Below are 20538 nucleotides of genomic sequence, written 5' to 3' on the forward strand. Positions count from 1 at the left end.
AGCTGGCACTGAACTCAGTGGAGTCATTGAACCAGCAGTTTGTATTAAGGAGACAAAAAAGCAAGCAGTTAAAGTAATGGAATCTTAAAAATGGTTGCCTTGCACTAAGGAGACTGTGTTTGGACTGTGGGCTTCTTCCAAAACTTCTTCCAGAATCTACAGATCACGAGTAGGGACTCTAAACACTACAGAGTACAACGCGAAAGCTTATCACGTGATTTCTCGCCAAAGTTGCAGGATGCGGTAATGCATAACCTCCGTCAAAACACCGCGCACGTGCGCCGAGTTCAAATTATCGTGGTGACGAGATACATTCAAAAAAGTGAACCAGCTGAAACCGGGGACAGTTGTCCGAAAAAGGTGGTCACCTTACTTAGCATCAGGAACTGTCTGCTATTGAAAAACGTGACTGCAGCCACTGCGGTTGTCCCAGAACTGAGTTTGACACCTTTGCTTTAAAGTTACCCTGCATGTTCGGATGCAGTGGTCGGTAAGGTAAGGGGAGAAACGAAATACCACGCTACCACTACTAAAACACATAAGTACCAAATCGTCACGCTAACGTGATCAATCTTTGCAGTATATGTTATATTGTCTTCATACGAGAAATGTCTAAAGTTATATCTGGCGTACCTGCTACGCACATGCGCAAAAATCCCAGCGTGCTCCAAGACAGCCGCATGCGCAAACAGTAAACCAGACAAAGACGTCATGAAAACGGCGGAAGCGGATATATTCCTGGGAATTTTCGGGTAAGGCGGGGTTCGTTAATAGCGGTTTTGTTGTTTTTTGCCCAGTGTGCTTTATCTGCCTGATTGATTGTCCAAACTGAGTGTACGTAATTAATGAGGAACGTCGCATTATAGAGGTATGCGTTCACAGTTTGTACGAATGGGCAATGTGTGCTGCTAGGTGCGAGTGAGGACTGGAGCGCCTGATAGACAGAACAAAGCGCTCTTCCATTGTTTAAATATGAAATGGTTCGGTAAAATATGCAATTAACTGAGCAGATGGATGGACTAACCCTGCGCCCGGTGCCTTCTGCCTTTGACTAGTGCTGTCGATATGGGTTGCAATTCCCGGCTCCAGACCAGAATGGTAAGGGGCGGGTGGCATAGTGTGATAAAGTCCACCATGTAACATACGCGACAGCAGGGTTGACACGTTAAATAATGCCGTCCGAGGCAAGGTACAGTTTTTGCTACCCATTCACCCCAATTCCATATATCCTTACGAGGAATGAGAAGATGCGATAAAATCACTTAAAATATATATTGCTGTAGTGGCTTCGCGAAACCATGCACTCCCAGAACGTTGGGCAATAAAGAAAATAATGGAAAAAATATACAACATTGCTAAAAGATTCGCTTTAAACATTAAAACTCACATGCTAGGGATAAAAGAGAGTGCAGTGTATGATACGAAATTAAATAGTAGTGTCGCTCCTCCTGCACGCCGCTGCTCTAAATAAGTCGGCTATTTCAAACCTAAACCTGAACTTCAGCACTTTGCATCTAAACGTAAGAAAAAGATAATTAACATATATTGTGACTGACACCTTAAAAATATTTCGGAACTTTTTTTTTTTTTTTTCAAAACAAAATGACATACGAGCAATCGGTATACGGTGCCCTCAATAATGTTTGGGACAAATGTACGTTTTTCCTTAATTTTAGCCACAACTGCGCAGTTTACAATTATAAATCATACAATTCACATGAAAATAAAGTGCACATTGCAGACTTCCATATTTGCACATGTTTCGGTCCAGGCCTGTGAGAACTGATCTACATCAGGAATATTTTACTCTTGTGCATTTGTATCTAGAACATGCTATCACTAGCAGGATTTGAACCCACGATATCTGGGGTTTGAAGTTCAAAGCCTTAACCACAATATTGGCCCTTTAGTGTAAAATAATAATAATAATATTGTGTACAGAAAAGAGTTCAATTACTTACATAGTACTTCTGCTACATTTGATTAACCCAATGGCCCGTGAGGCCCCTTGTCTTAAGACAGTGGTACACAATCTCGGTCCTGGGGACCCCTGGGCTGCAGGTTTTTGTTCCATCCGGATTCACAATCAGTGATAAAAATTGAACTCATTTAGTTATCTTTTTTTTTATTATTATTATTCTGTGTTCAGAAAGCACAGCAGTATGATTTTTGCAACAGTTAGAAACAAGCAAAGCAGACACCTGGGTATACAGCATTAAATGACGAAAGGCTGCAACTGCTTCAGTGTCAGACCTTCTAATTAGTCATATTGGAATGGCAGAATGGAAATCAGGATGAACATAAATAAAAAGTAAAAAAAAAAAAAAAACTTTATACACATATAGCTGTTCAATTTTATTACAATGTATTAACACACTTGCTTTTGTAATTTCTTCATTGACCCTAAAACACAGAAACTGGGAAATAACAACTCACTTATTTAAGCCAGGAGTCCAATTAAGAACAAATGTTGGTTGGAACAAAAATCCCCAGGACCAAGTTTAGGAGCAACTATCTTCAGAAATTTACCAAACAAAACCGGGTAACACAGGTAGTGATGATATAAAAATTACAATTACAATCATAGAGAGAGTAAACAACAAATAGATAAATGGCCAGGAGTACATTAGAGGACATTGCAGAAAATCATTACTAATGTACAAATATTAATAGTTTTTAAAGCGTTACACTTATTTTAGGTTAAAATAGTCTTAACATATAATCGGATATATGAAACAAAAGATTTCTGACTAATAATGCTTACATATTTTACTAAAATAATATTAATTTGATATTTTATTTACCTCTTTTAAACTTAAAGCTTTAATTGGTTAATCTTAAAAGTAAAGAGAAATCTTCAGTAACCTTTCTTTTGCCAAACCTAGAAAAATATTTCCAGAATATTTGAGTGTTGGAACAGGTCTAAAATAAATGTAAGCCATTTCTGTACAAGCATTACAAAAGGAGTGATTTGGATCAATGTATTTATTTATTTTTAATTTGATTATGTGGTGTTTGGTAGGATGATACCTGTGGAGTAACTGAAAATTATTTTCTCTAACTTGCTTTGTAATTAGATATTTGAGTAGTATCATTCATACTTTCTTCCAGAGAATCTACTGTATGTATGTATGTATGTATGTATGTATATGTGTATGTATATATATATATATATATAATATCATAAGCCTAAAAGTGCAACGATTTTATGTCACTTTTTTGTCATGCTTTAAATCGGGCTTATTTTAAAACCTACATATAGTATATATGTTTGGTATCATTCTTTTTAGAATTTATCGAACTTTAAAGAGATTTGTTAGATTTTCAGATTCTTATTCTGTTTTTAAATTATAAACTGAAAAAAATAAATATCAAGAAGTCATGTCCCGCGAGACAAGACTTTGTGCCAAGAGATTTAACCACACCCGGGGCTGGAAATAAAAGACAACGAGTAGATGACAAAGCAGCAGCTGATTGAGCAAAGAGGTGGTTAAAAAAAAACTATTTGTTTCCCATTGTATCACCGTTTAAGAAGGGGTTTCGGAGGAGTCACATCTCCTTGGGGTGCGTTCAACCCTCCTCTTCACAACACGAGTGGCAGAGACACAAAGTGGTTGGCACTTAGCAGAGGCTGGTGGGGGGTTGGTGAGCAAAGTGAGCAGGGGGTAAGCCCCCTAGTATTTGCAATCAAATTCTCCCAGTATGGCATTACTGGGCTAATTCAACAACATTGTCAGGATTTTTGGTTTTGTTGCACACTTCAGATTAAGTTATAATATCTCAGCAATGACTCAAAAATCAAAGACCAAATTTTCTGGAGATGTTCATGACTTTATAAGATAGCTTTAGTTACAAAAATGACCAATTTTAAAATATAGTTTTTTTTCGCTGTTCAATTTTTAATTTTATGATCATCATAACATGGTAATTTTTCTTTTTTGCATTTTTGGGATAGCATAATATTTACACAAGACATAAAGCTGGAAAAGACCTTTAAAACAATATGAGAACCATTTCTGTGCAACTTATATGTAGGGAGATATAGCCAGTCAAAGTCATAATCCCCCACAATAAGTTCATACTTTGTTAGCTTAAATCCAACTTAATATTGATTCCAAGACACATGCAATTTCAGTTCCATGGGTTGCTCCTATGATCAAATTAGCAGGCCGAAGTTTTGCTAAAATCTGTGACGATGAGTTCCAATAGTGGGATGATTTGAGATGAAATTACCTAAGTGCTGCCATCTAGCTCCAGCTTCACTAGGTCATATGTTTAGGGAGTGCACTAAATTAACATCATTTTGGACAAAAGTCAAACATTCTTGGACAGCCTTGGCATTATAATCACTCCCAGTCCATTAATGGCAACATATGGTGCGCTCTCGGGAAGTGCATAAGATACAGTGGTGTGAAAAACTATTTGCCCCCTTCCTGATTTCTTATTCTTTTGCATGTTTGTCACACAAAATGTTTCTGATCATCAAACACATTTAACCATTAGTCAAATATAACACAAGTAAACACAAAATGCAGTTTGTAAATGGTGGTTTTTATTATTTAGGGAGAAAAAAAATCCAAACCTACATGGCCCTGTGTGAAAAAGTAATTGCCCCCTGAACCTAATAACTGGTTGGGCCACCCTTAGCAGCAATAACTGCAATCAAGCGTTTGCGATAACTTGCAGTGAGTCTTTTACAGCGCTCTGGAGGAATTTTGGCCCACTCATCTTTGCAAAATTGTTGTAATTCAGCTTTATTTGAGGGTTTTCTAGCATGAACCGCCTTTTTAAGGTCATGCCATAGCATCTCAATTGGATTCAGGTCAGGACTTTGACTAGGCCATTCCAAAGTCTTCATTTTGTTTTTCTTCAGCCATTCAGAGGTGGATTTGCTGGTGTGTTTTGGGTCATTGTCCTGTTGCAGCACCCAAGATCGCTTCAGCTTGAGTTGACGAACAGATGGCCAGACATTCTCCTTCAGGATTTTTTGGTAGACAGTAGAATTCATGGTTCCATCTATCACAGCAAGCCTTCCAGGTCCTGAAGCAGCAAAACAACCCCAGACCATCACACTACCACCACCATATTTTACTGTTGGTATGATGTTCTTTTTCTGAAATGCTGTGTTCCTTTTACGCCAGATGTAACGGGACATTTGCCTTCCAAAAAGTTCAACTTTTGACTCCTCAGTCCACAAGGTATTTTCCCAAAAGTCTTGGCAATCATTGAGATGTTTCTTAGCAAAGTTGAGACAAGCCCTAATGTTCTTTTTGCTTAACAGTGGTTTGCGTCTTGGAAATCTGCCATGCAGGCCGTTTTTGCCCAGTCTCTTTCTTATGGTGGAGTCGTGAACACTGACCTTAATTGAGGCAAGTGAGGCCTGCAGTTCTTTAGACGTTGTCCTGGGGTCTTTTGTGACCTCTCGGATGAGTCGTCTCTGCGCTCTTGGGGTAATTTTGGTCGGCCGGCCACTCCTGGGAAGGTTCACCACTGTTCCATGTTTTTGCCATTTGTGGATAATGGCTCTCACTGTGGTTCGGTGGAGTCCCAAAGCTTTAGAAATGGCTTTATAACCTTTACCAGACTGATAGATCTCAATTACTTCTGTTCTCATTTGTTCCTGAATTTCTTTGGATCTTGGCATGATGTCTAGCTTTTGAGGTGCTTTTGGTCTACTTCTCTGTGTCAGGCAGCTCCTATTTAAGTGATTTCTTGATTGAAACAGGTGTGGCAGTAATCAGGCCTGGGGGTGGCTACGGAAATTGAACTCAGGTGTGATACACCACAGTTAGGTTATTTTTTAACAAGGGGGCAATTACTTTTTCACACAGGGCCATGTAGGTTTGGATTTTTTTTCTCCCTAAATAATAAAAACCATCATTTAAAAACTGCATTTTGTGTTTACTTGTGTTATATTTGACTAATGGTTAAATGTGTTTGATGATCAGAAACATTTTGTGTGACAAACATGCAAAAGAATAAGAAATCAGGAAGGGGGCAAATAGTTTTTCACACCACTGTAAGTTGATTGTAATCACCTACACCACACTGCTGTCATGCACACTTATCTTGATCAGCTCAAGGACTCCTGACCCACCTTCTGTAACTCAGTGGGTAAACAACATTCTAGATTATCTCGTATTAAAAAAGAATGTAATTCTCAGAGGATATGTCCAACACTTTTTTTTAAAACATAGCAAGAATTAATTAGTAAAATTTTAGAATAAGCATGCTGAACCTGTAATTGGCTGTCTGTTATTTATTGTTCTATCACATTATGAATGTAATTTTTTAAATCTCTGTCTTTCTCATTTTATTCTCTTTTGGGTGTGGTTTAAATCTTGTTTACTTTGCATTTAATTTGAAAGCAACTATAACAGTTTTGTTGTTATATATTTGATTGAGTAGAACCAAAAAAAGGCCCTTACAGGTGCATCTCAATAAATTAGAGTATCATCGAAAAGTTAATTTGCAAACTCAACATAGACCCAACAATGCAGACGAGCTGAAGGCCGCGATCAAAGCATCCTGGACTTCGATAACACTTCAGCAGTGCCTCAGGCTGATCGCCTTCATGCCACGCCACATTCGTGCAAAAGGAGCCCCGACCGAGTATTGAGTGCCTACATGGACAGAATTTCAGTAGGCCAATATTTCTGTATTAAAAATCTTTTTTTTTTTTTTTTTTTTGGTCTTATTTAATATTCTAATTTTCTGAAATACAAAATTTTGTGTTTTCTTTAGCTATAAGCCATAATCAGCAAAATTAAAAGAAATAAACACTAGAAGGACGGAGTGGTGGCTCTGAGGCTAGGGATATGCACTGGCAATTGGAATGTTGCCAGTTTGAATCCCATAAATGCCAAAAGGGACTCTGCTCTGTTGGGCCCTTCAGCAAGGCCCTTAACCTGCAATTGCTGAGCGCTTTGAGTAGTGAGAAAAGCGCTATATAAATGCAAAGAATTATTATTATTAAATATATCACTCTGTGTGTAATGAATCTATATAATATAGGAGTTTCACTTTTTGAATTGAATTACTGAAATAAATTAAATTTTCGATGATATTCTAATTTATTGAGATGCACCTGTATACATTTCCATTTTCAGGTAGTCAGTTTGAGGTTATTTTACTATTTTGTTGTAGTTATAGAAAAGTATCAGGGATAGTCCATTTACATAACATGGAAAATGGCTATATACGTAAAGTATTGCTGTGTCAGCTTATTGGGGATAAGGCAGAACCATTTATTATCTACTGTATTTATATTTTCTTCAGTGGGAAGTTGCAGTACTGAGACAATGAGGTAATATAGGCTATCCTTGTGATATATTCTTAAAATGTGTACTTTAGGTGAAAAGATGAATAGGAGACTAAAATACAGGATATCGGCTTTTATTTCTGGATAATGTGTCTCGTGTTTGAGTTGTTGACATTTATTGTGTTTAATCCCTCAGAAGTATTACGACAAATTATTCTGAAGCCAAATAACGTTGGTTCAATTCAGCATTTGGCCGCATACCCCTTACACACAATAAAAGCCCCAAGTCTGTGACCCATTGCTATCAGCATACGCCTGATTACTTTGTTTAGTCTTGTCTGCCAAGGCTTTATGGCAGTCTTCTTCCGTTTGTACTTGTTTTAGGGCTTTTCTGACTTTAGGTTCCTCTGCAAAGTGTTCCCAATTGGGTTTAAATCAGGAGACTGACTTAACCAGTCCAAAACATTTACACTTTTTCTTTCTGATAAACTGCTTGGTTATGTGGGCAGTATGTTTTGGGTTATTGTCTTGATGTATTATGGATCTCTGTCTAATGAGCTGGAAGTCATCTCTTTGGATTTAAGAAGACAAGATGTTTCTGTACACTTCAAAGTTTATCATTTACATCATCATTAAAGAATAGTAAGCCAGCTCCGGAAGCTGCCATGCACGTCCTAGCTATGATGCTGCCTCCTTCAGACATGTTTAGGATCATTGGCAGTCCACTGTCTTTTGCCACAATTTTCCTTTCCCTTCGCTCTGCCAAAGGTTCATCTTTAACTCATCTGTTCATAAAACTTTGCTCCAGAATTGATCAGGTTCATCTTTGTAATTTCCGTTGACCTTTCTGTTCTTGGTTTGCATCTTGTAGTGTAGCTTCTCTATTTCCTCTCTTTAATTCTTCTGTGAATGCTGAATACTGATGCTGTCACTTTGTAGCCCTGTATTCTTTTACTTCTTTGGCTGTTGGGACGACCCACTTATTACAGGTTGCTTACACCTCCCATGGTTTCTTTCTTTTTCACATTAATCTCATGCTGTTGTTATTGGAAGTCCCGGTTCTGTTCAGTGTTTGTTTTAATTTTGCAAATGGCTTACTTTTCTGTCATAGTCAATTCTCCCTCTCTGATATCAACGGTAGATTCCAAATGCAAAATCCAGTGACTACAACCAGCCCTTCACACTCTGTGTTCTTTGAAGTGTTGAGAATGAAGGGACCGACTAAGCCATTACGAGTCACCTGTCAGTCATTTGTCCTAATACTTCTGGGGGAATAAACACAACAATCCCTGCCCTGGAAATAAAAGATGACATTCTGTTGTTTAGTCTCTTATTCATCATTTCACCTAGAATACAGATTTTATGAATACATAACAAAAATAACCCATATTGACCATTTGTCCCAGTATGTGTCAATACAAAGCCATATATTTTATCTCTCTATTGTAAAAGAAAATCTTGAAACAAGACTTTTGCCAAGAATTTTTTCAAGTCGGCCCTCCTCTCAAACATTTCTGGTTAACGGCCCACTCCCACAGTCCTCTCACGTGTCATTTGTGTGAATGCTTTTGACAGACAGTTCCTGCGCTCTCAGCTCTTATAAATTTTTACATTTTCCTTACTAAGTTCCCAATAAAAGAAGACTTATTATGTCCAAATCCTATTGAAGAATTTCATCCCGAAGCGTTCTTAACAGAAGAAATGAATCCTAGCAGAGAAACGATAAAGTAATACGAATGAACACGAAAATTGTTAATCGGTTACACGGCAAATATCAATAGACTATGCTGAAGCAGTTAGTGGTGATGGTGATGAAAACATCAACTTACAATATCATGAAGAATATCTACATCCATTAACACCGTCTGGTCTTCCACCGGCCGAATTAAAATAGAAAGAAGGATATATAGTAATGTAATTGCATAATTTATGTCTGAGTGATGGGCTATGCAATGGAACAAGATTAGTTGTATTCAGAATTGGTCGAAATATACTAACCTGTAAAATTTTAACAGGCGACAAGAAAGGTAATGTAGTACATCTTCCACGGATAACATTAGACACCAAATGAGATCTTGATATGCCATCCGTATTAAAATGTTTACAGTTTCCCATTAGAACAGCTTTTCCTATGACAATTAACAAATCACAAGGACGAACATTTAAAAAAGTCGGTTTATTTATTAGAGAGAAAGAAACGATATGGGCAGTTATACAATGCGTTGTCACAATGTTAGTCCAAAACATGGAATCAAAATTCAATGCGATATTGATGAAATGTTAATTCAAAAAATAGATTTTAGTGAAGTTTTACAGTAAAAGTGTAAGTTTGAAAATTATTTACGAATACCTCTAACGCAATATGAAACATAATTTTCTTTCAATTTATTACATTTTACCATTTTTTTTTACTATGGTTAATTACTCGCTGTAATGTAAAATAGTTAGGTCTATCATGCATATGTAACAATTCCCATGAAAATAACAATCTGTTTAAATTGTACATCTGCTTCCCCATATGCCCGGGGAATGGCGAGCAGGGGGCAGAGCCTCCTACTCTTAGCTAAACAAAAACTTAATATGAATTTAACATTAACTCACTTAAAGTGTGTCTTTAAGGCGGGATAAAGTGAGTGCTTGAAAGCTGCGGATACTCTCCAGTTATCCATACCAGTATTTCCCTTTTCTTGTCTTATAGACACCGGCAGTATATGTGTGCCTACCATCAGCTTGGACCACATTAACAACTGTTATTTATAACAACACTTATGGAAAAAGATAATCTGCCATGAAACCCCCAAAAGGGAGCAGCCAAAAGAAGAAGAAGATTTATAACAACATTATGTTCATTTACACCTCCAAGGGAAAGTCCCAGCCCCCCACGTTTTGATATAAATTGTACATATCAGCATGCCTTCAGACTGTAGAGGGGGTTTCCCGATCCACCACCACCATCCCCTGCTGCCAAATTCAGCACATACAACCGAGGCCATCTTAATGCATGGGCACGCTGGGCAGTTGCCCAGGGGCCCCATGCAAATCTATGTGTGTTGTGACTAGCTGAGTGGTTGTGTAAGTAGGGCCCCAGTGCACTGCTTTGCCCGGGGGCTTATAATGCTGTTAAGACGGCACTGCATATAACAAGGAGTAACAGCATTTCTGATTTTCCAGTTTACACAGTGGGTAAAAGTGATTATTACCAGAGGACCACTGTAATTTTAGCTCCGTTTGTATATCGCTCAAATGACAGAATTTTACTAACATGGTGATTCGCACTACAGTAGTTTAACCTGGGGTTACTTTTTATGTCCTTTTTATAGAAGGCAGAAGACTCGGTTATCTTTACTGAAGTATGAGCAAGCAGTCCGTAAAAAGTTATGAGTGACTCAAATGCAGGTCCTCTGGTAATAATTACTTTGCCTCTCCTCTTGATGTAAACCTAATTGCCATCCAAATCTTTAAAGACATCCTATTCCACACTTTATAACTCAGTAAGAAAAGAACATCATACTTTAGTTAACATTTGTTTGTGAAAAATGGTCTAGTACTTTTTTTGAATTTGATAATGTATTAATCTTCTTTTACGATAAGTCTGTGTTAAGATTTTAGATGCCTCACATCATAGGAGGGACTACTGCCTACTGCTCCTTTGGTTCACATACAGTGTACCTCTGAATTGGGTATTTTGTAAAACTTTATATCATTTGCATATATGCAGGCAAATATATTTGTATTAATTCATGGTTCAAAATGGAGTGACCTGTCTTGTAGTTAACTGGCCCAGATGGGCACATATCATTCCTTTCTTTGGGTTGCTACATTGGCTCCCTGTAGCAGTATGCATCAAGTTCAGACGCCTGTAGAGTAGTCAGTTGGTCAGCACCTGAGTACAGTAAACCCTCGTTTATCATGGTTAATCTGTTCCATACTCTACCACGATAAATTAATTTCCGCGAAGTAGGATTCTTTATTTATAAATCTAATATTTTTGCAGTTAGAGCATAGAAAACCTGTTTACGACCTTCTAAATACGTTTTTTAACATTATTAGAGCCCTCTAGACATGAAATAACACCCTTTAGTCAAAAGTTTAAACTGTGCTCCATGACAAGACAGAGATGACAGTTCTGTCTCACAATTAAAAGAATGCAAACATATCTTCTTCTTCAAAGGAGTGCGTGTCAGAAGCAGAGAATGTCAGAGAGAGAGAGACAGAGAGAGAGAAAAGTAAACAATCAAAAATCAGTAGGGCTGTTCGGGCTTTTAAGTATGCGAAGTACCGCTGGACAAAGCAGCTGCAAGAAAGGGAGCAATGTGAAGGTAGTCTTTCAGCATTTTTTAGAGGAGCATCCGTATCCTTCAGGCCAGTGTGCGAACAGCCCCACTGCTCATCAGGAGCAGAGAATGTCAGAGAGAGTGAGAGAGACAGAGAAAAGCAAACAATCGAAGCACTGCATGGGAAGCATATCGTATATCATTGAGGAGTTTTATTTAATACGTAATACATGCTCTGATTGGGTAGCTTCTCAGCCATCTGCCAATAGCGTCCCTTGTATGAAATCAACTGGGCAAACCAACTGAGGAAGCATGTACCATAAATTAAAAGACCCATTGTCTGCAGAAATCCACGAACCAGCAAAAAATCTGCGATATATATTTAGATATGCTTACATTTAAAATCTGCGATGGAGTGAAGCCGTGAAAGTCGAAACGTGATATAGCGAGGGATCACTGTATATGGAGACACTGGTGGTACGCTGTGCTCCTTCTCACCCATTCAGATCTGCAAGTGAACAGCGTCTAGTGAAGCTTACCTCTACGTGGTATCAAGTCTCAATCCAGACTCTTCTGTTGTGTAGGTCCTAGTTGGTTTAATGAACTGCTGACTCGCTCAATGTGAGAAGCAATTGAAGACCCATCTGTTTTGTGAATAGCTGTCTAATTGATAAAAAAAAAAAAAAAAAAACCTTTGCTCAGTTATATTTTATATTGTTGCTTAATTTTTTGTTAGACTAAGTTTAATTGCTTTATTAATTGTAGTCCATGATTGTGTATGTATTAGTTATTGCATCTTTTTCACTTGTGGCAATCAACTTTTTGTTACCTGTCCTACTACACTTGCTGAGCAAACAGGCCCCAGCCTAATGTTACTCGGTTATGTTTACCACTTTCGTAAGTCACCTTGGATAAAAGCACCCAAGCAAATAAATGTAAATGTAGCATTAATGGTAAAAGATGAAACTGTTACACATTTCCTTTGTAGTAGAAAGTATTAGCATATGTGTGAATTGCATAGGAACTGCCTTTCCCAGGCATCAAAATGAAGAAAAAGCAGCACTATGGGAATTGCGGCAAGTTTATTTGATAACACAGTAAATTAAACTTGCTTATTATGCAACAAAAAGATGTTGGACCCCTATTATATGTAGAACTTGCCTTCACTTAGCCACACAGATTGCTCCAGAATTCTTTTTTCTCCACTGTGCCATATGAGTTTTCCTCGCAAAATGCTGAAAGTACTACAAACTCTAGTAGCATAGAGTTTTTCATATTGTGTTTTGTAACTGTCTTGGTAAAACTAACTGTTAAACATTAAAAGTAGTTAGCAAAATATTACTTTTCAGTTTATATAAATATTTCATGTTGTTTTTTTGTAATTTTGAACCTGTTCAACTCTATATGTTTTATTTTTATCTGTTTTGGGAGCAGCTGAAAGGGCAAATTAAAATTATTCTTGTAGAAAACTTTAAACCTTAACAGTCAAGCCAAAAAAATAAAACAATAATTATCACTCTAAAACACATCACATTAAACATGATGAAAATATAAGCTTTATAAACATCAAAAATAACTGTAAAAATAATTTCTGTCTTTAGAAGTTAATGTAGAATGTGTAATCATTTATTTTGATGTTATGATGAAGTCATTGTGTCCTTTTTTTTTTTTGCCCCCACCCCAAAAAGGGAATCAGTGAAATCTCGCTGTCCTGTGAAAGCTGTCTGCCAGTATGGAGTGTGTGTATCTGGCTGTGCTCTGGACAAAGCTCACAAATACGCAGACAACAATCCTAAGGAGGTGCGGTCACTGGTAAGAGGATGGCATTGCATTTGAGCAAGGCCTTGTAAAAAGTAGATAAAATGGAGCAAAGAATGATTGAAATCAAGGAAGAGAAATGTGAGTGGGACTCCGTCCACTTCAAGGAAGAAGGCTTCAGCATAAAACAGGAGGATTGTGAATGGGAGCGTGTTTGTATTAAAGAGGAGGAGCCTGGACCAAGTGCCTGGTGTATTAAAGAAGAGGATTCTGAACAGGTGTCTCTCAGTCTTAGATTGCAGAACCATAATGGTTGTACCATTTTCAAAGAAGACGTATCCTCAGATGATGACTCATTTTTGCGGTCATATCCGGCAGTTAAAAAAGAGTCCCCTGATTTAGATTCAAGTCAAGGCGAACAGTGTTCTTCCTGGCAGGATTCTGTCCATGTGAAGACTGAATCATCAGAGTTTCAGGGTGGAATGGCAGAGGAGAAATGTTGTGGAAGCGAACAAGAACAGTTATCATCTCAAAGACATCCTGAAAAAGGTATATACTTTTTAAGAGATTTAGTAGTGGATGTGGCACAAAAATTGTAAAGCGTATTTGAAGAACACGTAAAGTGAAGTTTAATTCTGTCTTTCTGGTAATGAGCCACATGCCGGTTCAAATGCTATATGATCACACTGAAACAAAGTTGTCTTAGCAGCTGCTCATGGCCTCAATAAACCAAACTTAAAATGGATTCCACAGTAAGGTTTTCAATTTTACAAATCAAAGCATAGTTTTTTTGAAAGTATAATAATAATAGTAAGTTGCATTTATAGGGTGCCTTTCACAAACTCAAGGTTGCTTTACATACAGATAAAATTTTTAAAAAAAAATTTTTTTTACACAGAAGACAAAAGTTTGTAGTAGAGGAAAGTTTTCAGTTCAGATTTAAAGGTGCAGAAAGAGGAGCAATCTTGGAGAGACAGAGGAAGAGAGTTCCAGGGTTGAGGGCCATAACACTGAAGGACCTGCCTCCCAGGGTGGAGAATCTGGTGCGTGGGACAGTAAGGAGATTACTACTCAAAGACCTGAGAGAGCAACAAGGAGTGCAACGAGCTAAGAGCTGAATGAAGTAAAGGGGACAAGGATATGTAGGGCTTTGAAGGTGAGAAACAGAATCTTGAATTTAATCCTTGATTGAGCCGGTAACCAGTGAAGCTGGGAGAGAACAGGGGAGATGTGAGCAAAATGCTTTGTGTGGGTGAGGACTCTGGCTGTGGAGTTCTGAATGTACTGTAGGTCCTGTATAGATTTTGCAGGGAGCCTGATAAAGAGGGAATTACAGTAATCAATATGAGACATTATGATACAATGAACCAGAGTTTGAGCATCAGACAAGGACAGAAATAGACAAAGGTGGGCAATGTTATGTAGATGATAGAATGAAATATGAAGTATGACAGCACATTAGTCCATTTTCTATCCTGCATTAACTAATCTATGGTTAGAGGGCAACTTTAGAAACCTTACGTGCAAGACAAATTGCATAAACAAAGAATATGAACTTTGAAGCAGATAAAGTACAGACAAAAGCAACAAGGCCTGAAGGGTATGAACAAAGAGCATTGATAAAATGAGTTGAACCATTTCGCGTTTAAGAAAACAAAGATTAAAAGGTTCCTTGGTTGACGTGTTTAAAGTTGTGAAAGGAATTGGTACAACAGATTGTGACTGTTACTTTAAAATAAATTCAACAAGATCATGGGGACACAGTTGGAAACTTAAGGGTATATTTCACACTAATGTCACTCAAAGAACCATAGATACATGACATAAAGTAAGTGATAGTGTGGTAGAGAGTAGGACTTTAAGGACCTTCAAGTCTCGACTGTTATCTTAGAAAATGTAGGTGAATAAGATGGAGGAGCTTGTTGGGCTAAATTAGCTTTTCTTGTCAAAATTGTTCTAATGTCTTTTGGCATTTATTAAATACTAGCCATCCCCTGCAGCTCCACCTGCGTAGTAGTGAAACAGGACAGTAAGGAGGGCCCTGCCAGGCTCCCCACTCCTGACGTCACGCTTCCCCCTCCCCTCAGCCTGCAGCCTCTGTCTCAAATTAGCACGAATATATCGCTCCTGCAAGCAAACTGTGATTCTTAGCACAATGAAAGAAGTCACAAAATCAACTGGAATGTTCAAGAAAATTATAGAAAGAAACCCCATCTAAATCCGTTAAGTAGTTCTCTCGTGAAAAGCGGACAAACATACAGACAGACAGACGTTGGATTTTATATATATATATATATATATATAGAGAGAGAGAGAGAGAGAGAGATGATGGGGGTTTCTATAATAGTATGTATGGCTATCTGGTAAAATTTGTTAAGTCTAATAGTTGTTTTGCTTGTCTCTCTATTATAAAAGGAAATCCAGGGATAAGACTTTCTCTGAGATAATTTCAGGTCCGCGAGACGAGACTTTTTGCCCATAGATTTTGACAAGTTCCACCCTCCTCTCAAACATTTACAACCATGCCCGCGGTCCAATCACTTGTCATTCGTGTGAATGCTATTGTCAGACAGTTCCTGCGCTCTCGGCTCCAAGCGGGGTCGGACATAAAAGACAAAGAGTAGAAGACAAAGTAGAACATCGTAAAGCGGTTCAAAAACATTGGAGCGATACACATGCAGAGCAGGTTAGAAATTATGAAGTACTAAAATTCGAAAGTCTCAAAAAAAACTGATAATAAAGATCGCATTAGCGATAACAAACAAATTATTCCTCTGAAATAATGGGAACAACGAAAAGAGATTGAATATATGGACATAGGAGATATGACAGTATGTAGACATTGTTCGGCTTAAAACTTTAATTCAGAGACTTGTAGATCGTCTAATTCGTGTTACCATCAGGGAAAAGTAGTGTTTCTTCCAAATTGAGGTGTGTCCACGAATATTAAAACATTTGTTGTTTGGTGAATGTGAAATCCACATATGCAAGTGGCAGAGACACGAAGTGGCTGGCACATAGCGCCTGCACGGGGGTTGGTGAGCAAAGCAAGCAGGGGGAAGAGCCCCCTAGTTGTATAAAAGAAAAATAATAGAAGACCAGTTTGCTGGCCAAATGTGCACCCTGTTGTGTAGGCCCTTTTCCTTCATGATGTCCCTCCATTCCTGAATGGTAACACCACCCACATACACACTGTTAAATAATTCAAGAGTCGTGTTATGATGACCAGGATGAACACAAATGAACACCTTCCAAGGTGTCTTCAACCCCCTCTGTAAATTTTATTGAATCCCCATTGGAAGTGCAAAACTTAAGAGTAGGAAGTTGCTTACCAACTCCTCTGCCCCTCAGCGATTCTTGAACAATGGTGCAACATCCCAGTGCACACCGTTCAGGACTTGTATGAAAGTATTCCATAAGGGACAAAAAGAGGTTCTAAAGGCAAAGTGTGGCCCTGCTTCTTATTCCATTTTCAATATTAAAATATACATTTACTATTTTACAAGGTGAAGCTAATTCTTCACATTAATGGTGTATATCAATTTGCAACTCATAATTATGTTCCATAGTAGAGCATATAAAGAAAAAAAAAGATAACTCGTCGTTGTGTTTTAAAGTGGAGGTGAATGGGGCCAGAGTTCAAACTTGAAAGCAAAAGCCTTAAAATGTATAGAATGAGTCCACTTTGAATGAGAAAAGCTTTTGATTTAAGAAAACACACCTTCTGGTTTTCAGAGGCATGTTTGTAACTGCAAAAGTAAACTTGCAGAACTAGGTTTTAGTTTTAATAGTGCAGATTTTTACTACTATTGTTCTTGCAGTAAGGACATGTTTCCTGTTCACTTATCTGCTGGCAGCAGTTAGAAACTTTTTTCACAATATTAAGTGTGGTGATTGTTACAAAAGATATTGCCTGTTTTCTGTCGCCTCAAAAACTGCAACAACTAAATAATGTTGCACCAAGGAGTTTTTCAGTTATTTTTGTCACAGTTTTTGAAACAGTTCTTGTGTGAGAATTTAATTTGGTTAATACTTTAAACCTTCATCTTGTTTATAAAGCTAATTGCATTTGTTTCTTTAAAACAGATTTAGACGAGAATGGTGGCTGCTCCATGTCTTCTTTTGGTCTCGGATCTCCCCACTGCGGCAGTCCGTGGAAACAGCACAACAAAAACACAAAGAAGACCTTACCTGAGTCAGAGAGTTCAAATTCTCTGTCTCTGAATAACTTGACAAACAGAGATTCGTCCAATGCTCAACAGCAAATGCAGAATACTGATTCAATGGCACTGTTTATCTGCACAGAGTGTGGGAAAAGTTTCAAACGCAAATGTGATTGTAAAGACCATGAAAGGATTCACACTGGAGAGAAGCCGCATTGTTGCTCCGAATGTGGTCAGCAATTTTCCCATATAGGCAGTCTTCAAAGACACATCCGAACTCACACTGGAGAAAAGTCGCATTACTGTTCAGAATGTGGAAAGCGGTTCTCACAAATAAGCAGTCTTCAGACCCACAAAAGAATTCACACAGGTGAAAAGCCGTATTGCTGTTTGGAATGTGGGAAGCGATTCTCACAGATCAGTAATTTTCAGAGACACACAAGAATCCACTCAGGAGAGAAGCCCCACTCCTGTTCAGAATGCGGCAAGCAATTCTCACAGATCAGTCATCTTAAGACACATGTAAAAATTCACACCGGGGAGAAGCCACATTGCTGTCATGAATGTGGCAAGCGTTTCACTGAAAAGAGACAACTTCAAATTCACCTAATAATCCACACTGGGGAAAAGCCACATTGCTGTCCTGAATGTGGCAAGTGTTTCTCGCGGGTAGACAATTTACAGATACACAAGAGGATTCACACCGGAGAAAAGCCACATTGCTGTTTTGTGTGTGGCAAACGATTCTTGCGTAAAAGTAGTCTTCAAATACATACAAAAATTCACAACAGAGAAAAGTTACGCTTACTATGTGGATTAAGAAAAAAGACTTGAAGATGGAAAGGGCAGCGAAATGGTTTATTTATTTAAACTGAGAGAAGTTAGCAGCCATAATGTATTATAAGCCTACACGTTATGTGGATTTTTAGTGCACAGTTAGAATGTTGTAAAATATTTTCTTTCTCTGACACTGTTAATCTTTTCTATTTTTCCCTTTTTCATCATGTTTCAGTGGTGTCAGTATGATCAAAACTCATAAGGTGAGTCATAGTAACGCTGTCCACCAGTCTACTAATCCACAATACAGAATCTGATGTGACAGGGTTTATTATTAAGACTTTGTATTGTACCATTCCATCTGCAATATTTCTACTCTAAAGAGCTGGAACTGTAGCAAGGCAAACTCCTGAGCTATGGACGATTTTTTTTTAAGTAGAAAAGTTAAGTTGCTAGTTGGAGTAGAGCGAAAACTGTGCCTAACCCTGTCCTGCAGCAATGTGAACCTGAACTCAGTGAAGAGTGCTATACAATGTAAGCTGACCTGACTAGATCCACAAGTGTGGGCAAAGGTCAAACCCAATTACTATTGTAAAATGTAGATTATTTTAAAAATGTGTTATTGTATGTGACTACCTAGAAGAAAAACAGCTGTCATTAAGGGAGGTGCAATTGCTCATTTTACAATACTGGAAGTGTCAAGAAGCAGACTGAGCCATTGGGGGGTGAAGCATAGATCTGTCTGAACACAAATGCAGCATTCCTTTGTGTACATTCACTGGCTATTAAGGATTAATCCTGCTTCTGTGTAGTTTTGAGGTTATTCAGGACGTCTGGACACTGAATTGCTGTGTAATATGCAAGCCTGCACTGTATTGCTGCAGTTCCGGGCATCCCTTTTGTGTTTGAAAAATGTGGTTTAATATTATAAAACACACTTGACATTTCACTTGCCTTGAAAAAATTCACCATCATGTTTAAAGTAATATTCTACAAATGGATTTGGATTATTTTACCTTATTTTATGTAAATTGATCCAGCTAACAAAAAACACATGTAAACATACATTACAAGAAAGCCTTGATGACAGATGGCTGGTACAGGATGGACTTTGTTTAATTTTTCTGTATGTTATGTACTTTACTAAGTGTAATGTAGAATAGCAACAGGACTGCAACTTTTCCAGCTTCATCAGGGAAAGCATATTTGTACCTGTGTTCTTAAAAGCCAGCCTGCTTCTTTTGCAAATTTGTCATACATGCTGTCTAGAGCCATCACCTCTCTTGCCATTGTTCTTCCTCTTCTTCGAAGTCTGTTGCAGATGAGAGTCTCCCCAGCAGTCTGCATGCGGCCTGGCACAGTGCCCTCACACAAAATCACATTGGGACTGTCAACAAGTGAGCCAGCTGTGAATGGATTTCGACACCATGTCGGAGAGAGGTTCAAATTCTTATATCCCTACCGATAAAAAGCAGCATAGGATCCCTACAAGAAGGTCTTTGCCAATTACAACTGCTCTCACACTTGTAAAGGCAAAGTTTCTTATGATCACTAACTCTGCAGGACACAGTCCACTGCATGGGCGTCTGCCAAGTAGCCCACACAATTTTATTAAACACCACATATCAAAAATAGGAAGACAGACAGGAAGAAATGACTAGGAAAAGGGAGAGAGGAAGGTGTTGGTCATTTTTTTTATGGTGGCATATTTCACAAGAAATACACACACAATTGGGTAAATGCATTAATAGCTGTGGCAATAAATGCATGGTAACAAAATATGTGAGCATATCTGGAAGAGCAGATGGTTTAGGCAATTTTTATTTTTTTTTAGTGCCAGTGCGTCATCAAAGAGGTGTAGCAGCCTAACCCTAATTTAACTCAATTTAAATTAATGGAAAACTTTCTAATACATTTAAACACAAAACACAATCAGAGGGAAACTGGAAATGTGTCTTTTCCTAAAGGTAACATCTTTTTTGTATGCACTTGTATGTGACCTATGTGTAATATGTGAGCCTACTCCTCTAATAGTATTACCCAGAGTTCTGTGCTGTTCATGTAAACAGGAAGAAGTAAAGAACCCACATGCTGTGGTGTTGTGCTTATTTTGTAGTAGATGTAGTGAGTAAGCAAGTGCACCAGCGGTTTGGCAAGCTAATTTTTCATTTAAGACCTGTATCACATATGGGGGGGGGTCAAGCGTTAGCTAATTTATGCTTTCTTCTCCTGCTGCCACTGTTTGCAAAAATATGTACTGTTCTCATAATTCTATTAATTTTATCTCCGGGAGGCACAATAGTCA

The 20538-nt window shown here is 38.0% G+C and overlaps 1 protein-coding gene across 2 annotated transcripts; it reads left to right on the forward strand.

Annotated features, from left to right (window-relative positions):
- Positions 1-693: 693 nt before the first annotated feature.
- LOC114651567 (gastrula zinc finger protein XlCGF57.1-like) lies at positions 694-20316 on the forward strand. Of its 2 annotated transcripts, none has more exons than XM_028801381.2 (3): positions 694-752; positions 13224-13842; positions 17380-20316. In XM_028801381.2, the coding sequence occupies exons 2-3, from the start codon at positions 13398-13400 to the stop codon at positions 18288-18290; spliced, it is 1356 nt and encodes a 451-aa protein (XP_028657214.1). In that variant the 5' UTR covers positions 694-752; positions 13224-13397; the 3' UTR covers positions 18291-20316. The 2 variants fall into 2 exon arrangements, with proteins under 2 accessions (XP_028657214.1, XP_028657213.1); XM_028801380.2 differs by having other exon boundaries at positions 752-868.
- The last annotated feature ends 222 nt before the right edge of the window (positions 20317-20538 follow it).

This window comes from Erpetoichthys calabaricus, chromosome 5 (assembly GCF_900747795.2).
Source record: "Erpetoichthys calabaricus chromosome 5, fErpCal1.3, whole genome shotgun sequence".
NCBI classification, from domain to species: Eukaryota; Metazoa; Chordata; class Cladistia; order Polypteriformes; family Polypteridae; genus Erpetoichthys; species Erpetoichthys calabaricus.